Genomic DNA, 25892 nt, shown 5'->3' with positions numbered 1-25892 from the left:
ATGATGTAGGCTTCTATTCTGCCATGTTTCTCCTCCCCTTCTCTCTCAACTTTTAAAGGTATATTTGTAAAAATAATCGATTAAACCATATAAAGTTGCCAATATTCCACTGTTTTTGGTCTATAAAAGGGTAATTTTGTACAGTTTTTCAAACACAATGAATCCTTCTGAGTTTCTCTTCAAAAGGTTTAGCCTGTTAACTTCCTTACTGTTTGTTCTTCAACTCAACTGTCTTGTTTCTCCTTGCCAATACTTGCTGTAAACAGCCCACCCTCTTCCCATCAGTTCTAATCAATAACTCACACCTGTTCATTTGGCTACCTGTACCCATTGTTCCCTTGAAATCGCACGTCTCACACGCTGCATCACTGTACCTCACATTCCCCTCCCTTCCATACTTAGAAAAATATTTACAAGTAGCCAGTCAGATCAGCTCAGATTTTGCAGTCTGACCCCAGCCCATGGGGGAAGAACACAGAAATAGGGCTAGCGTTAAGGATATAAAAACGCCCTGGTGTCCTTTGTTCAGTGTGCACTTGCTAACTTGATTGACGCGAGTGGCACCCTCTTGCAAAAGTAAATTGCCTTGCTGAGGAAACTGAATTTATATTCGAGTACTGTTTCTTTTGAGGCATTGGAAATTCATTTATAACAACTTGGTGGCCTGCAGGGGGAGCCCATTCTCCTCTGGGGAAGGATTTCCCGTCCTTTCCCATGAGATGGCGCACACCTCTGCCTCATGGTGGTGGCCTCAGGGTGAGGAATCAAGACCCACCCAGTGTGATGAATAAACCCGGACTCTCAGCAACTTGGGAAAGGAACACGCCAGCAGCTTGGGAAAAGGGGACTCATATACCACGGCAACCAGTTAAACTCTGCACAGACCAAGGTAAGAAAACTCGCAGGGGCGACAAAGTATTTCCTTGGTGGTTGGGATTCTGGAGGTTGAAAGTGTGTAAGTGGTAACAAGCACTACTGCTCTGCGGAGTGAGTGAGTCCAATCTGCGGTTCCATGGTCACCTTATATGGCTTATGGTGGCCCTTTGGAGGTCCTGTCAGGGCTTATACTGACCCACCATCCATGCTAAGAGGGACCTGAAATACTCCTGCAAGGAAAGTGGTCAGAGTGGAGGAAGCAAAAGAAGGGTGCAAGGAACCTCCAACAGGTGGGGCTAAAGGATAGGCAAGAGATTCCTCATACAAGGGAATTGATCCTTAATAAGCCTCCAGGGAAGGATAGGCAAGAAATTTCTAATACGATAAAGCAACAAATGATAAAATATTGCTGTTTTATTTGGACCCAGAGTCCTCTCCTCAAACTCACAATCTTCTTGCCAAAGTTTGGGTCAAATGAGGATGTAATGTGTCAACTCCTAATTCAACATGAAAATGATAAAAGTTCAGTATTCTCAAGAGAAACTGGACTATACTCTTTGTTAGAGATAGGGACCTGTTCTCCTCTTTCCCTTAGAAACAACTAGGGAAAAACCCAATCTAGCACCCCACAATGAAGACTCAGAAAAGCTGGTTCCCATGACTAAGGGGGGATCCCAAGACTCCAGGGCATGGGATCCCCTAGAACATTTTCCACCACTCATTGCCCCAATCCTTCCCCGCAGGCAGTCGCTGCTGCCCCAGATCTTGCCCCAGATCCTTCCTCTGCTCACGTTATTCCTCCTCCTTACAATTCAGATTCTTGGGAATCATCATCCCATGAACCTGTTCCCCCTCAGCCTAAGTGCCCCTCCCTGAAGGGACTCCAACATGAAGTAGAACAATGTAAAAGAGATATCGAAAATTTCCTATTTTCCTCCACATCTATGGAGTCAGCTCTGACTCTCTTCCCCTTGAGAGAGGTACCACAAGGACGGGGTACTATCGGCTTTGTAAGTGCTTCCTTAACTAGTTAACAGGTCCGGAATTTAAAGAAGGAACTTAAACCATTATTAGATGACCCTTATGGTGTAGCAGGTCAAGTTGATCAATCCCTGGTACCTCAGTTACACACCTGGGTTGAGTTAATGTCCATTTTAGGCATTCTCTTCTCAGAGGAAGAGAGAGGGATGATCCCTAGGGCTGCTATGGCAACTTGGGAGCATGAACACCCTCCGGGTCAAGACGTTCCTACCGCAGATCAAAAGTTCCCTGGCCAAGGCCCCCAGTGGGACAATAACAACCCGGCTCACTGGGAAAATATGTAAGACCTAAGGGAGATGATAATAAAGGGAATTGGGGAATCAGTATCCTGAACCCACAACCTCTCTAAAGCACTTGATATACAACAGGAAAAAGATGAGGGGCCTATGAAATTTCTAGACAGATTGAAGGACCAAATGAGACAATATTCAGGCCTAAACTTAGAAGACCCCCTTGGACAAGGAATGTTAAAACTCCACTTTGTCACTAAGAGTTGGCCAGATATTTCAAAGAAGTTACAAAAATTAGAAAATCAGGAAGACCGACCTCTTAGTGGTCTTCGAATTAGACCACTTAATGGTCTAATCCCGAATTAGAAAAGGAGAGACAAGCCCTTTCCCTCATGACCTCTGAGGAGGAATAGGGGGCTCATGGGCTCTGTCTCTTTTACTTCAAGTCCCACCAGGAGCCCTTGATAAATTTAGAAGTTGGACCCCATCATGAGCTTATCACCTTTCTAGTCAATTCAGGGGTCGCTTGCTCCTCGGTATCCCTCCATCTGACATTGCCTGCTCTTCAGGAGACCTTTGAGTCTCTGGAATAAAAGAGAAACCATTTAAAGCAAAAGTCTTAGAAAGTACAGAAGTTAAACTCTAAGACTGATTGACTCATATCCAATTTTTATTGATCCCTGAGGCAGGAACTAACTTATTAGAAAGAGACTTAATGTTGAAGTTAGGCATAGTCTTACAAGTTACCCCAAAAGGTTTCCCTGCCTCATTAAATTTACTTACCACAGCAGATGAGAAATGTATTTATTCAATGTGAAAGAAACCAAGGAAAACTTCAGATTCCCACAATCCACATCAAGCTAAAAACCCCCGAGGAAGTGGTGAGGAGGAAGCAATTCCCTATCCCTTTAGAAGGACAGATAGGGTTAAAGCCCATAATTGAAAGTCTCATGAAGGATGGGCTTCTTGAGCCTTGTATGTCTCCTTATAATACCCCAATACTGCCTATCAAGAAATCAGATGGGCCATACCAGTTAGTACAAAATCTTAGGGCTATCAACCAAATAGTCCAAACTATTCTCCCCATTGTCCCTAACCCTTACAGTATTCTCAGTAAAATTCCACGTCATCATCAATGGTTTACTGTAACAGACTCAAAGGATGCTTTTTGGGCATGTCCCATAGCTGAAGACAGCTGAGGCACATTTGCTTTTAAGTGGGAAGACACCCAGTCAGGGTAAAAACAACAGTATTGGTGGACAGTTTTGTCCCAAGGGTTCACAGACTCACCCAACCTCTTTAGTCAGATTTTAGAGCAAGTGCTAGAAAAGGTTTCTGTTCCAAAGCACATTGGCATGCTCCAATATGTTGATGATATCCTCCTATCAGGAGAGGATGTAGAAAAACTAACCCGTTTTTCCATACGTATCCTTGATCATCTACATTCCGAGGGGTTACGAGTCTCAAAGAAAAAGCTTCAGTATGTAGAACCTGAAGTCAAATATTTAGGCCATTTAATAAGTGCAGGCAAGTGGAGAATAGGGCCAGAGCAAGATGAAGGCATCGTGTATTTACCCTTGCTTCAAACTAAGCATGAGCTCAGAAAATTTCTAGGATTAGTTGGATACTGCCGCTTTTGGATTGACTCATATGCCTTACACAGTAAGCTGCTATACCAGAAGCCTACTCAAGAAAAACCTGACTATCTCCTGTGGACCTCTTAGGAAGTCAACCAAATTGAGGAATTAAAAGAAAGACTTATGACTGCCCTAATTTTAACTTCGCCTTCTCTAGAAAAGTCCTTTCACATTTTCATCAATGTAAATAATGGAGTGGCTGTAGGAGTGCTTACCCAAGAGCACGGTGGCCGCCGGCAGCCTGTAGCCTTCTTATCAAAGGTTTTAGACCCAGTCACTTGTGGATGGCCTCAATGCATCCAATCTGTTGCTGCTATGGCAATATTAGTTGAAGAAAGCAGAAAGTTAACTTTTGGGGGAAAGTTGACTGCAAGTACACCCCACAAAGTTAGAGCAATAATAAATAAAGAAGCTGAGAGGTGGCTTACCACTCCAGAATCCTGAAATATGAAACCACTTTGCTAGAAAAAGATGATTTAACATTAACTGCTGATAATTCACTCAACCCAGCAGGTTTCTTAACAGGAGATCCAAATCTAAACAGGGAGCACCTATGTCTCAATTTAATTGACTACCAAACAAAGCTTAGACCAGACCTAGGGGATACCACCTTCAAAACAGGATGACACTTATTCATAGATGGTTCCTCCTGGGTGATTGAGGGAAAAAGACACAATGGGTATTCAGTAATTGATGGAGAAACTCTTGAAGAAACAGAGTTAGGCAAATTGCCTAATAACTGCTCTGCCCAAACTTATGAGTTGTTTGCACTCATCCAAGCTTTAAAGTGATTGCGGGAAGGAACCATCTATATTGATTCTAAATATGCCTTTGGGATGGCCCATATATTTGGAAAAATTTGGACTAAACAAGGTCTTATTAATAGAAAAAGCCAAGACCTTGTTCACAAGGAGTTAATCACCCAAGTATTAGATAACCTTCAGTTGCCCAAAGAAGTAGCTATTGTTCATGTTCCCGGACAACAGAAAAAACTTTCTTTTGAAAGCTAGGGAAACAACTTAGCAGATCAGATAGCCAAGCAGACTGACTTTTCATCTGAAACACCTGTCTTTCACTTAACCCCTTGTCTTCCCATACTGCAGTCCCTGTCTTCTCAGCCATGGAGAAAGAAAAATTAATAAAAATAGGGGCCAAAGAAAACTCAGAAGGAAAATGGGTATTACCAGGCCAAAGGGAAATGCTATCCAAACCCCTCCTGAGAGAAATCCTGTCTCACTTCCATCAAGAGACCCATTGGGGACCCAAAGCCATGTGTGATGCAGTTTGCAGAGTTCACGGATGTATAGGAATTTATACCTTGGCCAAACAAGTCACGGAGAGTTGCTTAATATGTAAAAACAAAACAACAAACAAGTTATAAAGAAATCTCCCTTGGTAGGGAGGAATCCAGGGCTAAGACCATTCCAAAGTATTCAGAGTGACTACACTGAAATGCCCCTAATTGCTCATCTAAAGTATTTGTTATTAATAGTAGATCACCTTGCTCACTGGGTTGAAGCTATTCCCTTTTCAAATGCAATGGCCAATAATGTAGTAAAAGCACTAAATGAAAATATAGTGCATAGATTCGGACTAACAGAGAACATTGACTCAGACAATGGAACCCATTTCACAGCACACGTCATTAAAAAGTTGTCCCAAGACCTAGACATTAAATGGGAATATCATACACCTGGGCATCCATCTTCATCAGGGAGAGTAGAAAGGATGAATTAAACTTTAAAAAATCACTTAACCAAATTAGTTGTAGAGACTCGGTTACCATGGACCAAATGTCTTCCTATTGTCCTGTTAAGAATCCAAACTGCACCTCAAAAGGATATAGGCCTTTCTCCTTATGAAATGCTTTATGGACTGCCCTATGTACACTCCACTACCTGTATCCCTACATTTGAGACAAAAGATCAATTCCTCAGTAATTGCATATTTGGTCTCTCCTTTACCTTCTCTTCTCTTAAAAGCCAAAGGTCTCATGGTACAGACGCCACCCCTAGAGTTCCTGGTCCATTAGCACCAGCCCAGGGATCACATCCTCCTCGAAAGCTGGAAAGAAGGAAAACTTGAGCTGGCCTGGGAGGGACCCTACCTAGTGCTCCTGACCATTGAAACTGCAGTCCAGACAGCAGAGAAAGGATGGACCCATCACACTCAAGTCAAGAAAGCACCGTCACCCCTGAAGTCATGCCATTATTCCAGGGGAAAACCCCCTCAAACTAAAGCTAAGAAAAATTTAACTCTCTTCCATCTATTTTATTACCCTTTCTTCTTTTCTCCTTCCAATGCTGACCACCTTGTCATTAATGTAGCTAAATCAAACACACCCCAAGTTATTACATTTGATGCTTGTCTAGTCATACCCTGTAGAGATCTCCAAAGTCAGAGGCAACTCTCAGCCTCAGAAAAGTATGTCTGTTCCTTTAAAGTGAAAGGCTCCCCCTATCAAGACTCTTGTTCCTTAACAAATATAGAAAAACAAGTCTGTCATAGCTGGAATGATGTCCTGTTGACAACCGAATATCAAGGCTGGACCTCATCAGCGGGTGGTTGTATATCCTAAAAACCATACATTCATTTCACTAAGGAGAGCACCTCCCCTAATTACCAGTATAACCAATGTAATCCCATATAAATTTCTATTCTCATTCCCACATCTACTGATACTAAACCTACTTTAAGTCGCTTCTGTGGCACAGGAGCCAACTTGGCTGCACAGACCTCAGAGAGTCTTTTGAAATGCGTTTTATTAATCCTTCATTCTCTTCACCCCCTTCCTTCTCTTCTCCTTCTGAGCTTTCTTCTAATCAGACTGCCATCTCTTCTGTAGCTAATGATAATACTAAAGTAGATATTGTAAGAGAAGATGATGTAAGGCAAACTTCAGCAGTTGAAACAGGATATCAAGATGTAAATGCCTGGTTGGAAGGGATCAAATATTCTGTCTCACATTAAATAAAAGCAATTGTTATGCTTGTGCACTCGGCCGTCCAGAGGCCCAGATCATCCCCTTTCCACTCAGATGGTCTCCCAGTTGACTGGGCATGGGCTGCATGGTAGCTCTCTTCCAATATTCCATGGCTTGGGGCAACAAATCATGGCAACCTCTCTCTCTGCTGTATCCCAAAATCCAACACCCTGTGGGTCAGCCCCCGAGGGCCATTCAGCTTCCATCTTCTGATGTCAAGTTCACCTCGTGTCTCTCATAACAGAGGGAGAATTTAGTGTTCCTTGGAAGCTTAGTGGGATGCAGTGATCTTAAGCCTTTCCAGGAGCTTACTCATCAGTCTCTCCTTAGTCATCCTCAAGCAGATGTATGGTGGTGTTGTGGTGGACCCTTACTGGACACTCTGTCACGTAACTGGAGCAGTACTTGCGCTTTTGTACAATTGGCTATCCCTTTCACCCTGGCATTTCATCAACCAGGAAAAGAAAAAACACAAAGCTATAAAATAAGAGAAGCCCCTTATGGGTCTTTTGACTCTGAAGTTTATTTAGATGCAATTGGAGTCCCACAGGGGTACCTGATAGGTTCAAAGCCCAAGATCAAATAGTTGCAGGATTTGAATCATTATTTCCATGGGTAACTATTAATAAAAATGTAGATTGGATTAATTATATCTACTATAACCAGCAATTATTTATTAATTACACTAGAGATGCTGTCAAAGGAATAGTTGAGCAATTAGGACCTACTAGCCAAATGGTTTGGGAAAATAGAATGGCCCTAGACATGATGTTAGCTGAAAAAGGTGGAGTTTGTATTATGATCAAAACCCAAAATTGCACCTTTATCCCAAACAATACTGCCTCCGACAGAAGCAAAACAAAAGCCTTACAGAGACTGACTGCTTTGTCCAATGAACTAGCTAAAATTCTGGAATTGACAGCCCTCTTTCAGGATGGCTAGAAAGATGGTTTGGTAAATGGAAAGGAGTCATGGCCCCAATCTTCACTTCTCTTGCAGTCATGATGGGTGTGCTTGTTCTTGTTAGGTGTTGCATCATACCATGCATCCATGGGCTGGTACAAAGGCTTATAAAGACAACACTCACTAAAACCTCCCTTCGTGTTCCTCCACCCTAATCAGATAAGCCTTTCCTTTTAGAAGACCAAGTTGAACAGCAAAGCCAGGACATGTTAAAAAGGTTTGAAGAGAAGGGATTATAAAAATTTTAAAGGGAGGAATTGTAAGAGACAATGAATCTTTCTGAGTTTCTCTTCAAAAGGTTTAGCCTGTTAACTTCCTTACCCTTTGTTCTCCAACTCAACCTTCTTGTTTCTCCTTGTCAACAGTTACTGTAAACAGCCTACCTCCTTCCCATGAGTTCTAATCAATAACACATCTGTTCCCTTGGTTACCTGTACTCATTGTTTCCTTGAAACTGCATATCTCACATGCTCCATCACTGTACCTTACATCCGCCTCCCTTCCATATTTAGAAAAATATTTACAAGTAGCCAATCAGATCAGCTCAGATTGTGCAGTCTGACCCCAGCCCATGGGAGAAGAACACAGAAATAGGGATCGTGTTAAGGATATAAAAAACCCCTGGTATCCTTTGTTTGGTGTGCACTTGTGATCTTGATTGATAGGAGTGCCACCCTTTTGCAAAAGTAAATTGCCTTACTGAGGAAACTAAATTTATATTCAAGCGCTGTTTCTTTTGCAGCATCAGAAATTCATTTATAACAAGTTCAACTTAATATTTTTGTGGTGGAAAAACATTTATCTGAAATGTATGATTAATTTTAATTTTATTTTTCTTTTTCCTTTTATTAAGTTGGTTAAATGTATACTTAAAATATATTATGGAGTACATAGACCTATTTTTGTAAAATTTTTATCATGTTCCTTCAATCTGTTCATTCTACTAAGTTTATATTCTTATTTGTATACTTATATAAACAGTGATGTTTAAAATGATTCTCACTAAATGTCAATAATGGTTATTTTAAGAGTAGTTAGAATTTGTGGTGAGTTTTTATTTCTTTTTTTTTGTATTTTTGTATTGCTTTAATTTTTTCAAAACAAAGATGTATAATTTATAGAGAAATAGCAGTCATTATTCTAAGATCAATAAAGGAGGAGACCACTAACAGGAGAACAAGGGAAAAGCAAGTATGGAATATATAGGACCAAAGAATTTTCTAGCCTGCCTCTTGGATCTGCAGCTGGCTTCCTTCAAACTGTGTGAGTTCCTTTATGATGTAAATAAAAGATTAATTCCACTGATGTTTTGCTACTGAGCCAGAACTTTACATGTTCAAGAATATGGTCACTATATTGCTAGACTATGCCCACTGAAGTTGGAAATAAAAGGCACAGGCATAATTTTTCAAGATATGGTTTGTCAACTAGCAGCACTGGCATCACCTGGGTACCTGTTAGATACGCAGAATCTCACCTTACCTGACATACTCAATCGGAATTTACATTGTAACAAGATCCCCTGAAAGATCTGTATAAACACTTAAGTTTGAAAAGCACTGCTTTAAAAGATCTAATGGCTCAGTTTTCCAATAAGGATGTTGAACAGTGGCTTACATAAAGCTATAGAGATTAATCCTATAGTGGGTTTGCAGACAGGAGAAAAAAAAGATTTTTTTCTGTGCACATGAAATTATTCATTCCACAATTTAGCTGTGTTTTATAGGCTATGGGGACCATCTTTGGTGTGGCTGGGCATCCACACATTTTTAAACATATTCAGTGTGATATCAGGAAATTTCCAGGAAAACAGACACAATGGTTGATCCCAGCACTTTGGGAGGCCGAGACGGGCGGATCACGAGGTCAGGAGATCGAGACCATCCTGGCTAACACGGTGAAACCCCGTCTCTACTAAAAAATAGTCCCAGCTACTCGGGAGGCTGAGGCAGGAGAATGGCGTGAACCCGGGAGGCGGAGCTTGCAGTGAGCTGAGATCCGGCCACTGCACTCCAGCCCGGGCGGCAGAGCGAGACTCCGTCTCAAAAAAAAAAAAAAAAAAAAGAAGAAAAGGGAAAGCTTTCTTGTTTGCTGGCTTGTTTTGTTAGCGCAAGACATGAAGAATCAGGCTGAGGGTAGAGTTAATTAGCATTATCGAAAGTGAAAAAAATAGCATTACCTGCAAGAGTTCTCAGCACTTGTAATTCTTTTTCCAAACTGTCTAAGGTACGTTGATCAGTAGTGTCATCTAAGGAAAGCTCATTCTGGTCAGTAATATCAATATATTCAATTTCTGAAATTTCAGAAGCTGCTGTAGACAATGATAGAGCAGCTACACTTCTTGATCGACGAGGAGAGGATGAAAGGCAGCTGGAGCTTTCTTTAACAGAGTTGGAAAGTGGAAAATTTGCTGTTGAAGGTCTCTGTGATTTCCGATCTAAAATTAAAAGTAAAAAGTTTTTAAATCAACTTTTAAAAATTTGAATGAGTAGTTAAAGATACAAGTTACCAGGTCCCTGCACACAGAGAAGTTAAGTTCATGTAACAGAGTTTATGAAAAATTAACTTTGACTATCACCCTTTCTAGCTAACTACATTTTCTTAATCTCAAATTACTTTTCCAATGTCATAAAGAACACTTCTGTGTATTTTTTTCCTAAGTTTCCTACATTCAAAGAAAAACAAACTAATTTTAATATTCACAAAGGAAAATATCTATAAACTAAGTCAACTTCATAAAGAAACAACACACAATTTTATAATGTATTCCAAAGCCAAGCACTACGACATGTGTCTTAAATTCCAGGACAATACCACACTATACCTTGCAAGAAAAAAAACCCTTAGAAAAAGCATGGTGCCACCTCCTAGTGAACCAATTTTACTTGATGATCTGTAATTTATTCTTACATTTAAAAATATGGCAACAAAAGAGACTAATTTACAAAATTTATATGAATATTTGGAAAAACACAGGCTTTAAAGAAATTGAGATCACATCTCTAATTTTCCGAAGGATGAGCTCACTCTCTTCTGGAAAAGTTCCAGAAGCACCCATCTCTGTCAGGTTATTACGTTGTTCCACTAGGACAGTCACTACTTTGTCTTGATCTATTTTGAAAGTCGACTTAGCTGGTTTCTTCAACATGTTTGCTTCTTTCACAGTAGGAAAAAAAAATCTCTTCAAATCTTATACTAACACAACATAACTAATTTCTAATTTAGTACTTCTCAAAATATCACTTAATAAGGCCAAGAGAGTTTTCAAGGTACATATTTAAAAATTCATAGGGCAGGTAAATGCTTTAATGTAATAAATTATTGTTCTGATTTAGATAAATATATTTATAGTAAACATAATTATATTATAAGATAACTTTGCACTCCCTTAACACAAACTGGCTTTGTAAAACTATTAGGTGAGTTAATGTGCAATTGTCATTATCATAAAAACCCTAATTTGATGGAACTTATGCCATAGAACATTGTTTTCATTCTAGCGACTCAACGAAAAATATAAAATTCAAAAAAGTGACTACAGGCGGTCATGATGTATTAAGTATTTAATGACCATTGAGTTGTTGTTGTTGTTGTGTTTTTTTTTTTTTTTTGATTGAGATGCAGTCTTGCTCTGTCACTAGGCTGGAGTGCAGTGGCGCGATCTCGGCTCACTGCAACCTTTGCCTCCCAGATTCAATCGATTCTCCTGCCTCAGCCTACCAAGCTGGGATTACAAGCACGTGCCACCACACCCAGCTAATTTTTGTATTTTTTGTAAAGACAGGGTTTCACCATGTTGGCCAGGATGGTCTTGATCTCCAGACCTCATGATCTGCCTGCCTCGGCCTACCAAAGTGGAGTTTGTCTTTTTTTAACTTAAAAAAAATTCTACTTCAAATGTGTCTAATACTTCAGAAGACTCTGAATACAGTATATAATTATTTAAACAATTAAAATTGACCAAGGTAAGTTTCAAAGGGTACCAACTTTAATGAAAATTTCAGAAATCAATTTTTAAAATAATTTTTATTGAAATAAAATTATGAATAAGTTAAAATAAGACTGATCCTTTGTGTCTATTTGTGCTCAGAGAAAAATAACAGGCTAAAATATGCCTAAGTGTTAAAAACATATATATATATAATTATCCCTGGGAGTTTTTTTTTTATTTTTATGACTGTAAGTTAGAAATGATTTCCTCTTTTATCTATAATATGTAAAGAACCATATTTATAGCAATCAAGAACCAAACTCTCCACGTCTACATAAGGAAGCAATAGTAGGGGCAGTAACAGTAGTCACACAAGTCAGTGAGTGTAACAATAATTCACAATATAAACCAAAAGTTCTACTCTATGGGGTAAACCACATTTTAGTATCTGTACAATGGTACAGATGGTATGTCTCAGTCAAGGTAAAATTTAAAGGAATTTACAACTCTTACTTTAAAAAAAAACAAACCAAAGGAAAATGTTATGAGTAAGGACTGGACTTCTGCCAATTCACAGAAATGAAGAAAGAAATATTTAATATAATGTAGATGCCCTTCAGAAAATCTGGAAGAGTACAAACACTTACAAGAACATTTGATTGTCACAGTATTTAAATGTAATTGATCCCCATTGAGAAAAAGTACATAAAGGACAGGTCAGACTTATGTTTAGCACACAGCAAAGAAACAGACCATCTTTCTTACTGGAAATATGCTCAAAGTGTAATTTTAAGTAACTAAAAGACAGAAAGAGATAGAAGAGGCCCCAATTTGATTACTGATTTTGTTATTGCTCTTTTAAGTCAATATATCATTCTTTCTAGTGCTTAATATATAACGGTATAATGTTGCTGTTAAGTTTAAGATATAAGACAACATTAATACTGGAACTAATTAAAAATGTCATGATTGAGGGGATCATTCCATAATTTAAAAAAAAAATCTCAGTTTGTAGATTAAAAGCGTAAGAAGTTACTTCTGGAGTAACATGCACCATCACCGTCAATGTAATCATAAGAAATTATTGATTAGCACTGATCAGTTATATTCTAAATGTAACAAAATTAAATTTCCTTGGTGTTAACTAAAGAATATATGCTCTATGATTACTAATAAACTAAGCCAACTATTGGGAAGATAAAATTCAATAGTGCCTTCAAATTGTATGAATGGGTACAATATTACTGGTAAGGATATAAAAAATAGGAGTAATTCACTGAATACTATTTAATATGATGCTAACCGTTATTGCTATTCTAAATACAACATTAGAATTAGATAAAATGTAACTATAGCAACATGATTTTAGGTAGTGTTTTAATAACAAATAATATTCTTATCAAAAGACCCAGTATTTTGATCTTAAATAAAGTTTGCAAAACACTATTGTCTATTGACATGCTTATTCCACTATATCAACTGCTGAGAATTTATACATAAAAAGAATTCTTAGAAAATACAATTCTTAGAAAAAACATATAGAAATTTGATTTCGCAGCATGGTTAAGTGGAAAGAATATTAAACTAGGTAGCTAAGAATGCTATTGTGTTATCCTATAGAATTAGAAATCAGCTTATGACATGTGAAATACAAAATTCAGGAACTGGATAGTACAATATCTTAAATTTCTTCCAACTCTGAGAACTTGTGAATTAATACTCAATCAAATTCAATTATAAAATTATTTATCACCTCCTAAAACTGCCAGGCACTCTGTCAGGATTGGGGTATTCAAAAGTGAATAAGACATTGCCTCTACCCTCAAGTTGCACTCCGAAATAACACACAGTTCTACTAGCCTACTCTGCTAATTGGAAAGCACTTACTGAGCACTTACAATAGGCCAGGCCCTGTTCTATTACTGAAGATACACCAACAAACAGGACAGGCTAGTTCTTGATTTCTTTCCAACCAAGGGTAAGAGAGAGCAGGAAAAAAGCTAATAAGATGATGTTAAATAGTGATAGCTTTTACAAGAAAGATAAAAGAAGGTAAATGTGATAGAGGGACTCAAAGGACCAGCACTAGATAGGGTGGTGTCGGAAGGCCTCTCTATGGAGGTAGCATCTGGACTGAGGCTGAACAATGGAAAAGAACCAATCATATGAAGAGTGAGAGAATGGAGAGGGAAATTTCAGAGCATCCTGGATAAGAGATAAGATCTAATTCTAAGGCTAAGAAGTGAGTAAGAGAGTAGCTTAAGAACAGAAAGGAAGCAAATGTGGCTACAGTGTAGGAGAAGATGCAGTTAGGAGACATGGGTAGCCAACCAAGGTGTTGCTGTGTGATACATGGTAAGGCATAGTTTTTTCTACTTTCTATAGGAATCCATGGAATGCTTTAGGCAATAGAATGGCATGATACAATATATGGTTTCTATTTATGGAAAGTATGATTCACTTCCTATAAGCTGTAAATATCAATACTGTTATGAGTATAAACAACTCAACTCACTGACTATAAATAGTAGAATATAATGGAAATGAATTATAGCAACATGGTTTTGGGAGAAGTAAAAGTGAAAATAGGAGACAAATGAGAGATTACAGACAAATGACTTGGGCTAATCTTGAATAGTGAAGGTAAAAGTGATTAGACTTGGGCTTAGTTTTAGAGCTGAAATCAGCAGAATCTAAAGATAAATAGGATGCACTGAGTGAGAGGCAAGATGACTCCCAAATTTCAGACTTAATCAATGTTTGGATAGAGTTGCCATTTCCAGAGGCAGGAAGATGGGGTGGAGGAGGATTAAGTTGTGGCAGGGATGGGAAGAATGAATGACCTTGCTGCTAAACACACATAGCATGATGTCTTTACATTCACGGGTTTTTGATTTTTATGGAAATGGGAATTCCATTATATGCTGGCATACAAGATTTCTATAATTTGTGACAGAGCCAGGCAATTTTTAGTTTATTTTAGGCCACTATCTTTGTTTAGAAAGCCATTTCCTAACTTCTCTGACTGGTAAATATTGTAACTTTAAAGACTTAACTGAATGTTACCTAGTCTCTAATATCTTGCCAATCTACACTTTTCAATAGCAAGGTCGTTATTTTATAATCCCTATTTCTAAAAAAATACCCTGCTTATATATCTAACTATTATAGCTAATAGGACATATTATCATTAATTACCTATTAATGCCCAAAAGTAAATTACTCATAGCTCTTTTTATAAAACTTACATGTGGTATAGTTTACATATTCACACACACATTTTATATATATCAAAAAATTTATAACACTTTTCTCAAAATAAGGTATTCAGACTGTCCATATTAGTATAACAAGGAGTTGTTGTTGTTCAAAAAATAAATGCAATTTCCTAGGCATTATCTCAGCCTTAATTAATCAGAATCCCTAAGAGTCGGATCCAGAAATCTGCATTGCAAGAGGTTTCCCAGGTGATTACACTCATACTGACTTTTGAGAAACTTTATACTGGACTCTAAGCTCTTGAGCAATAGAGATAAGACTTTGTTTTGTATAACCAGTATCTGGCAGTAGTGCTTCAACAAAATTTTTTTTTTTTTTTTTTTGAGATGAAGTCTCGTTCTGTCTCCCAGGCTGGAGTGCTGTGGCATGATCTTGGCTTGTTGCAAGCTCCGCTTCCCGGGTTCAAGCAATTATCCCGTCTCAGCCTCCCGAGTAGCTGGGACCACAGGCACCCACCATCACGCCCGGCTAATTTTTTGTATTTTTTAGTAGAAATGGGGTTTCACTGTGTTAGCCAGGATGGTCTCGATCTCCTGACCTCATAATCCGCCTGCTTCAGCCTCTCAAAGTGCAGGGATTACAGGTGTGAGCCACCGTGCCCAGCCAACAAATGTTTTTTATAGCAAATTATTGATTTTGACTGATCTGTCCAAATTGATACTTAAAAGCATTTGACTACTGATTTGTAGATTTGTCTTTGTAATAAATTTCTCACAGCATGTATATGAATTTGTTTTCATCAATATACAGTGACTTATAACAGTTTGTTCTGATTGTCTCAGAGGGAAGCAATCCGAATTTTTGAAGTTGACATAGACTTTGATGTAAAAATAGGCATCTAATTATAGAGCCAAAAAAAAAACCCATAAATACATTGTTTTCTCCCTAAAAAGTTTTATATCTGACAGATTCTCAACATAAATACATATGGAAAGGATCTAAGCTAGCCAGAGAGTTTTAGTCATAGATTTTAGGGCAAGAGAGATATAATAAATCTTAGATAGAGAGACGAATCATATGCAATTAAATTTCTGCCTTGAAGATAGCCTTTAAACCAACGCAAATAGCCCACTTTCTCAACTATTCCTCCTGAACTGTGAGCTTAATAAGATCAGGGAATATTACTTATGTATCTCTTTTATCCTCAGGGCCAAGCCAAGTGCTAATATCCTCAATATATATACTGAATTACCTGAATTCATTAGTTATATACTACAACTTCCTGCTTTGGCATAAAGCAAACCCATTACAGCTGGTATAATGGGATAACAGTAATGTTTTAATAATACTAGTGATTTTAATGATGTCATATACTCTGTATAAACTCATTAGGAAAGTATTAAAATAGACATTCAGTGTGTCAAAAGAATTATTCTATGGAAAATCTTATAATTACTTTGTTTAGAGAATAGAGTTAATGAACTGAAATGAAGATTCCAGGGTCAGTACATACAGAATTATATTTAGAACTAAGCTTTCTCAATCCCAGCAATAAGCATCTTAACCTAAGTAAATCATTTCACATATGGTTCTGTCTGATCATAATATAGGTAAAGAGTATGCAAAATCTGGTATAAACATACTGCTTCCTGAGTGAGTAATGAAACTGAGTACGTATTTCATAAGGATTGTTCAAAATATGCCATACTCTTAACTACACTTTGCAAATATTATTTCCTAATACATTGTTATAGAAAATAACTAAGATGATAATTCATGCCTTTGGAAAAATGAGTACACTTATTTTTGTGCTTTGGTTTTGGAAGAAAAGTCGAGGACATTTAGTTAAAATGAATGAATTTAAATTACAGAACTTCAAAAACTAAATTTCAGGTGCCCACTAAACTGCTAATAAAGCTAACTACTAAAGAAAGTAAGCTGCCAACATGGCACCGCTGCCTTTCAGTCAACGTTACCCATCTTTTGCTGTTTTCTACTTGATGATGGACTCTGAGCACCCTGCAGAACACCCAAGACAATTGCATTATCAGCATGTTCACTTAAGCTATGGTCTGGAATCCATTCTCTGTCTTCTGAAATTGAAAAATAATAAGATAATATAAAGTTTAAAAAGAAAATCAATTTTATTAGTTTTGTATTTATGTCTTACTTGACAATATTTAACTGAATAAAGAATATTTATAACAGTGATATATATTATGAAATACAAAATCTTATTACAAAATAAAAATCATTAAATTAAAATATTTTAATTTAAACAATTTAAAAAGTATAGACTGGGTGTCTATACTTTTTATTTTGGGTGGCTTACGCCCATAATCCCAGCACTTTGGGAGGCCGAAGTGGGTGGATCACCTGAGGTCAGGAGTTTCAGAGCAGCCTGGACAACATGGTGAAACCTTGTCTCTACTAAAGATACAAAAATGAGCCAGGCATGGTGGTGTGTGCCTGTAGTCGCAGCTACTTGGGAGGCTGAGGTAGGAGAATGACTTGAACCCAGCAGGTGGAGGATGCAGTGAGCCGAGATCATGCCATTGAACTCCAGACTGGGCAACAAGAGAGCGAAACTCCATCTCAAAAAAAAAAAAAAAAATTAAAAAAGTATATAACAATGCAACATAAAGTATTATTGTTTCTACATGAATAAACACATTTGAATACATAAGATGACTAAGAATATAGATGTCATCAAGATCTAGCTTTCAAAATGGAAACCAAAAAATCATGAAGAGAAGATAGTCAAATAGGAATAGCTCCAGTCTGTAGCTCCCAGTGATACTGACACAGAAGGTGGGTTTTCTGCATTTCCAACTGAGGTACCTCTCACCGAGACTGGTTCATCTCATTGGGTCTGGTTGGACAGTGGGTGCAGCCCAAGGAGGGCAAGCTGAAACAGGGCGTGGTGTCATCTCATCTGGGAAGGCAAGGGGTTGGGGAACTCCCTCTCCTAGTCAAGGGAAGAAATTAGGGACTGTACCGTGCACTCTGGCTCTGATACTGCACTTTTCCCATGGTCATCACAACTCTCAGACCAGGAGATCCCTTCCAGTGTCTACACCACTAATGACCTGAGTTTCCAGCACAAAACTGGGTGGCCACTTGAGCAGACACCAAGTTAGCCACAGGAGTTTAATTCTCATACCTCAGTGACACCTGGAACACCAGCGAGACAGAACCATTCACTCCTCTGGAAAGGGGGCTGAAGCCAGGGAGCCAAGTGATATGGCTCATCAGGTCCCACCCCCATGGAGCCCAGCAAGCTAAGATCCACTGGCTAGAAAGTCTCATGGCCAGCATAGCAGTCTGAGCATGAACTGGGATGCTCGAGCGCAGTGAGGGGAGAGGTGTCTGCCATTGCTGAGGCTTGAGTAGGCGGTTTTACCCTCACAGTGTAAACAAAGCCGCTAGGAAGTTCAAACTGGGCGGAGCCCATGGCAGCTCAGCAAGGCCACTGTGGCCAGATTGCCTTCTCAAGTTTCCTTCTCTGAAAAAAAGGGCAGCAGCCCCAGTCAGAGACTTATAGATAAAACCTCCATCTCCCTGGGATAGAGCACCTGGGAGAAGGGGTGGTTGTAGGCAGAGCTTCAGCAGACTTAAACGTCCCTGCCTGGCAGCTCTGAAGAGAGCAGCAGATCTCCCAGCGTAGTGTTTGAGCTCTGATAAGGGACAGACTGCTCCTCAACTGTATCCTGACTGGTAGACAACTCTCAGTAGAGGATGACAGACACCTCTTACAGTAGAGCTCTGGTTGGCATCTGGTGGGTGCCCCTGTGGGATGAAGCTTCCAGAGAAAGGAACAGGCAGCAATCTTTGCTGTTCTGCAGCCTCCACTGGTGATACCCAGGCAAACAGGGTCTGGAGTGGACCTCCAGCAAACTCCAACAGACCTGCAGCAGAGGGGCTGAACTGTTAGAAGGAAAACTAACAAACAGAATGGAATAGTATCAACATCAACAAAAAGAACATCCACTCAGAGACCCCATCTGAAGGTCACCGACTTCAAAGACCAAAGGTAGATAAATCCACGAAGATGGGGAGAAACAAGTGCAAAAGGGCTGAAAATTCCAAAACCTGAATGCCTCCTCTCCTCCAAAGGATCACAACTCCTCGCCACCAAGGGAACAAAACTGGATGGAGAATGAGTTTGATGAATTAACAGATGTAGGTTTCAGAAGGTGGGTAATAATAACCCAGCTAAAGGAGCATGTTCTAACCCAATGCAAGGAAGCTAAGAACTCTGAAAAAAAGTTAGTTGAATTGCTAACTAGAATAAATAGAGAAGAACATAAATAACTTGCTGGAGCTGAAAAACACAGCACAAGAACTTCATGAAGCATACACAGTAGCTGAATAGATCAAGTGGAAGAAAGGATATCAGAGATTAAAGATCAACTCAATGAAATAAAGCGAGAAGACAAGGTTAGAGAAAAGAGTGAAAAGAAATGAACAAAGCCTCCAAGAAATATGGGACTATGTAAAAAGCCCAAACCTACATTTGATTGGTGTACCTGAAAGTGACGGGGAGAATGGAACCAACTTGAGAAACACTCTTCAGGATATTATCCAGGAGAACTTCCCCAACCTACCAAGACAGGCCAACATTCAAATTCAGCAAATACAGAGAACACCACAAAGATATTCCTTGAAAAGAGCAACCCCATGACCACATAATCATCAGATTCACCAAGGTTTAAATGAAGGAAAAAATGTTAAGGGCAGCCAGAGAGAAAGGTCGGGTTACCCACAAAGGGAGGCCCATCAGACTAATTGCAGATCTCTTGGCAGAAACCCTACAACCCAGAAGAGAGTCAGGATCAATATTCAACATTCTTAAAGAAAAGAATTTTCAACCCAGAATTTCACATCCAGCCAAAGTAAGCTTCATAAGCAAAAGAGAAATAAAACCATTTACAGACAAGCAAATGCTGAGAGATTTGCCACCAGGCTGGCCTTACAAGAGCTTCTGAGGGAAGCACTAAACATAGAAAGGAACAAACAGTACCAGCCACTGCAAAAACCTACCAAATTGTAAAGACTTTTGATGCTATGAAGAAACTGCATAAACGAATGGGCAAAATAAACAGCATAATAACAGCAGGATCAAATTCACACATAACAATATAACCTTAAATGTAAATGGGCTAAATGTTCCAATTAAAAGACACAGACTTACAAACTGGATAAAGACTCAAGACCCATCAGTGTGCTGTATTCAGGAACTTCATTTCATGTGCAAAGACACACATAGGCTCCAAATAAAAGAATGGAGGAAATTTTACCAACCAAATGGAAAGCAGAAAATAAGCAGGGGTTAAAATCCTAGTCTCTGATAAAACAGACTTTAAACCAACAAAGATCAAAAGAGACAAAGAACACCATTACATAATGGTAAGGGGATCAATGCAACAAGAAGAGCTAACTATCTTAAATATATATGCACCCAATACAAGCACACCCAGATTCATAAAGCAAGTTATTGGAGACTACAAAGAGATGCAGACTGCTACACAATAATAATGGGAGATTTTAACACCCCACTGTCAATTTTAGAGAGATCAACGAGACAGAAAATTAACAAGGATATCCAGGACTTGAACTCATGATCAAATAACATTTATTTCCAAAATGTAAGGATAGTTCAGCATATGAAAATCCGTCAATGTAATATACCACATTTATAGAGTGAAAGAAAAAAAAACACATAATCATCTCAATTTGTGCAGAAAAAGCATTTGACAAAATCCAACTCACTTTTATGATAAGAACATCTAACAAACTAGGAATAAAAGGGAAATACCTCTACATAATAAAAGTAATATGTTAATAAACCACAGCAAACATGAAACTCAATGGTGAAAAAAAGAACAATTCCTAAGATCTAGAGCAAGGCAAGGATGACTGCTTTTGCTACTTCTATTCAATATAAGTAGCCAGAACAGACAAGAAAAAGAAATAAAAGACATTTGAATTAGAAAGGAAGAAGTAAAATTATCTTTGTTCACAGATGATGTGATTATATATGTAGAAGACACTAAAGATTACACAAAAGTATGTTAAAATAAATGAAATCAGCAAAGTAGTAGATACAAAGTCAATAGGCAAATACCAAGTGTATTTCTATACGCTAACAATGAACAATCTGAAAAGGAAATTAAAGGAAAAATTCCATTCACAATAGCATCAAAAAGAAACAAACTTAGAAATCAACATAACCAAGGAGGTAAAAGATTTATACAATGAAAACTATAAAACATTGCCGAAAGAAACTAAAGAAGACACACATAAAGGGAAACATATCTTATGTTCATGAACTGGAGGAGTCAATAGTGCTAAGGTGCCAATGCTACCCAAAGTGATCTACATATTCAATATAATCCCTATCAAAAACTCAATGATGTTTTTCATAGAAATAAAAAAAAATCATAAAATTCACATGCAATCACCAGGGACCCTGAATAGCCAAAACGATATTAAAAACAGGAGCAAAGCTGGAAGACTCACACTTGCTGATTTCAAAACTTATTACAAAGATACTGTAATCAAAACAGTGTGATACTGGTACAAAGACAGACATATAGACCAATGAAATGCAGTAAACAACCCAGAAATACATCCTCACATATATGATCAAATTACAATTATTTGAAAAAAATTATACTTATGGTATAAAACATATTTTGAAATATGTACATATTGTGGAATTGCTAAATCAAGTTAGTTAACATATATCTCAACTCACCAATAATTTGTGTGTGTGTGTGGTGAGAAAACTTAAAATCTACTCTCTTAGCCAAATAATTTTTGACAACGGTGCCTAGACCATTCAATGGCGGAAAGAAAGGTCTTTTCAACAAATGGTGCTGGAACACTTGATATCCATATGCAAAATAATGAATCTGGACTTTTAATACCATGTACAAAAATAAACTCAAATCGATCAAAGACCTAAATGTAAAACCTGAAACTACAAATACCTTAGAAGTATAGACCCATGGCATTGGCTTTGGAAATGAATTATTAAATATGACATTGAAGGAACAGGCAAGAGCAACCACAAAAATAGACAAATTGGACTTTATAAAAATTGGAAAAAGGTACATCAAAAGACACTATCAACAGAGTGAAAAGGCAATCCACAGAATGGGAGGAAATAGTTACAAATAATATATCTTTTGAAGAAGTAGTATCCAGAATATAATAAGGAACTCCTATAACTCAACAACGAAAAGACAAATAATCCAATTAAAATATGAGCTAAGTAATTGAATAGACATTTCTCCAAAGAGTATATACAAATGACTTAATAAGCACATGAAAAGATGTTCAACATTACTGATCATGAGGAAAATGCAAATCAAAGCTACAATATTATACCACCTCAGACCCGTGAGGATGACTACTCTCCCCCGCCCCTGCCAAAAAAAGAAAAGAACAAGTATTGACAAGAATGCTTAATAATCGGAACTTTTGTGCACTATTGGCAGTAATGTAAAACACCAACCAGATGGTGGCACATACTACTTACATGCCTTGCAGAACTCTGAGCCAAATAAACTTCTTTTATTTATAAATTATCTAGCCTTGGTTATTCCTTTGTAGCAACACTAAAAGGTCTAAAATAACTACACTTCTAAATGCTAAAAATAATCTTTCCTAGTTTCATTATAAGTCATAGCTTCTCACATTCTGATACTAATCTTAAATATAAATATATAGCAACTAATACAAGGTCAATAATTTTAGGCAAGAAGAAAATTATTTTATCCACTGAACAGAACTGCCCAGTGTTTCCTAAGATGAGAACAGACTGTTTTAGAAAAATGAGCTAGAATTTTACCTGCAAGTGTAATCCTAGTACTGGAATTGTTGCATTGTAAACAATGAGAAGGAAGTAAGTTGAGTCTTTCATTTGTATCAAAAATAAAGAATCCCTCAAGTCCTTGATATTGTTTTGTTATAGGCTTCCTTCTGCAGGCTATTTCTTGTAACAACTAAGAAACAAAATATTCAACATTATAAAGTTTATTTTCTAACTTATTAACACAAACAAGCATATTCATTTATCAGATACCTACTATATACTTGGCAAAATTCTTCCCTCATCAAGTTTAGTTTCTAACAGTGGAGACAAATAGTAACACAACATTTTTATATATAGTAAGTTCTAACTATCGTTAGAGTGATTCTCTGAAAGTTGATATTAATCCAAAGAGGACAGAAGTTCATGAAATAAAATAATTTTTTTCTCTTTCTTCCTTTATTTTCATCCCTCAGTGTCCTTGCACATAAATTATCCTGGAATTCAGAGTTACTTTCACATGCAGTGGCTGTGAACTAGTGTCTTTGTCTGTACATAAAATAATTTCGAAATTGAAGATAAAATACCAATGGGAAATATCTGACCTGAAAATGGTCATGGAAAAAAATGTAAGTTAACAAAACACTCATCATGAAGCAAATATACAAGTAGGAAACTGAGGCAAGAGGAAGATACGTAATTTATGAAGTTTATATAGCTAGAAACTAGCAGACCTAGGCTTTGAATATAGGTCTGCCTGATTTGAAACCTAGACTTATCCTGCCACCCTATTAATTCACTTTTACACGTTCTTATTCTAGAATTGAACATAACTGGGATTTTAAAAAATGTGAATCCAGTAGAAACAGATTAGGAATTCATTAGTAATAGCTCTAGATGGGGTTATAGTATAATCAGGGTAGCTATCAGTTTTTAACAATTCCCTAATGAATCTAATCTAATTAATGCCCAAATATAGTCTGTTCCAATAAATCAATGTAAACCAAATTACTTTAATTTTATATAAATTTATAAATTATATAAAGGAGATCATATTAAAGAACAAAGCTAGTGACCAATAAAGCATGTCATTCAAAGACAAATCCAAATCCAAAATTCTCAGCACATATTCCTGGCCCTCCCAGACACTGATAAACAATTACAGAATTCTTTCCACTCTACTGAAGCTTATATTTGAATTATGCAATTGCAAATCTGGAAGAGTTTTGAATGTCTTGGTTTATAGATAAAAATCCTAAAATAGTTATGTTTTATTACTTTTAGCACAAACTTACAAAGTTAACTATTGATAGTTTTAGAGCCAGAACAAAGGACCCCTGACTAGTCCATTGTTTTCCTAGCTACTGCTCTACAAATTAGTACTTAATTCTGTAGGAAGTTCCACCTTACACAGAAATCATTTTCTAAAAACTGAAGCACAAAATAAACAATTTAATACTCAATTTGGATGGAGCACAATAGATTTATAAGTAGTTTCTTCTGATGGAATGACTTCTACTAGGACAGAAAAAGAGTAAAATAGGTTCAGGTATAGTTCTTAGGAATGAAAAGAAAGTAGATTCAACCACTTTATTAAGAAGCAGGAACTCAGTCTGCAAACTGTGAAGCACCAATTCTGATGGCCACTTCAGAAAGCTCTATTTTACAGCTCCCTTCCATCTGTTTTTCACCTTTTGTTTTGCAACTCTTCAAATTCTCTTGCGATCCAACAACTTAATTCTTTACAGAGATTGGCCATCTCCCATAATAAAATGCTCAGGAGAACTTTTGGCACTCAGCTTAAGTCCTGTCTTACTAGTGGTGGACAATGTCTGTGAAACTATTTACACTTTTTTATTCATCAGATATAATTACCTAGGAATGGATTAAAACATTATTTTATTTATATAAGGGGCAATCCTGGAGTTAGAAACCCATTAGTTTGTTGAGAATACTTCTAAAATCCTACGATAGATTATTCCTGAAAAAACTTTAAATCTCTCAATCCAATATCCCCCATGAGGAAAAGGCAATCTTTACATAACACTATTTTATTACTGTCCAGGACTACATTTAGTCTCACCTAATTGAAAAAAACAATAACCATGTAAGCCATTTTACAACAGCCACTGGCTTTTGATTATGTCAGCAGGTTTGAGCTTCTGAGAACTTTATGGATCCTATGCACTTAAATACTCATTCAGATTGTTTCCTGAACTAGCTCTGTCAGAACATATTTTATACTGAGCAATATTTTATACTGAGCAATGGATAGTCTTAAATTGAATAAAACAAGAACGTATCCCAGCCACACACACATTCTCTTTTTTTTTTTTTTAGATGGATTCTCACCCTGTCACCCAGGCTGGAGTGCAATGGCACAATCTCAGCTCACTACAACCTCTGCCTCCCGGGTTCAAAAGATTCTCCTGCCTCAGCCTCCTGAGTAGTTGGGATTACAGGTGCCTGCCACCACGCCCAGCTAATTTTTGTATTTTTAACAGAGACGGGGTTTTACCATGTTGGCCAGGCTGGCCTCAAACTCCTGACCTTGTGATCCACCCACCTTGGCCTCACAAAGTGCTGGGATTACAGGAGTGAGCCACCGCGCCCAGCCTTTTTTTTTTTAAAAAAAAAAAAAAAAAAAGAAAGAAAAAAACAAAAAAACAACAACTTCTAAGTTCAGGGGTACTTGTGCAGGTCTGTTATATAGGTAAATTTGTGTCATGGAGATTTGTTGTACAGATTATTTCATCACCCAGGCATTAAGCCTAGTACCCACTAGTTATTTTTTCTGATTCTCTCCTCCCACTCATCAGTCCTCTGATAAGCCCCAGTGTATGCTGTTCCCCTCTGTATGTTCATGTCACACACCTTCCTTTTAAGAAACATCTAAACCTAATGACACACCTGTTACATTAATTGAATAGGGTAGCATGTATTAACATAAAAGAAAAGAACCCTTCTGTAAATTATTGGTGCTATGTAGGTCACAGCTATCCTGACAGACTCTGATCAGTTGAGAGTAGACCAGGAAGTCGATGGGATGCAAATCATCAGACTATCTAACTAAATGAAAGGTTCCCTGGATTGGATAAATAGGCAGGGCCTGAAGGCAATACATATTTCCTTATCCTCTCCTGCTGAATTGAAGAGAACGACAGGAAAGAGTTTTTCCAGTGAATTCCTTTGA

At 37.7% G+C, this 25892-nt stretch overlaps 1 protein-coding gene across 1 annotated transcript in view; it reads right to left on the bottom strand.

The window, feature by feature from the left end:
- ZBBX (zinc finger, B-box domain containing) overlaps positions 1-25892 on the bottom strand; it is a 138508-nt gene that overhangs the window by 27154 nt on the left and 85462 nt on the right. The window contains exons 18-20 of the mRNA XM_011944626.1: positions 22739-22892; positions 16857-16973; positions 9910-10167 (exon numbers count right to left, since the gene is read on the bottom strand). Coding sequence (XP_011800016.1) covers positions 9910-10167; positions 16857-16973; positions 22739-22892 — 529 coding nt within the window. The remainder of the gene's footprint in view (positions 1-9909; positions 10168-16856; positions 16974-22738; positions 22893-25892) is intronic.

The sequence above is a fragment of the Colobus angolensis genome, unplaced genomic scaffold, assembly GCF_000951035.1.
Source record: "Colobus angolensis palliatus isolate OR3802 unplaced genomic scaffold, Cang.pa_1.0 Scaffold234, whole genome shotgun sequence".
In the NCBI taxonomy this organism is placed as follows: Eukaryota; Metazoa; Chordata; class Mammalia; order Primates; family Cercopithecidae; genus Colobus; species Colobus angolensis.
This window is presented reverse-complemented; position numbering and strand designations above follow the sequence as displayed.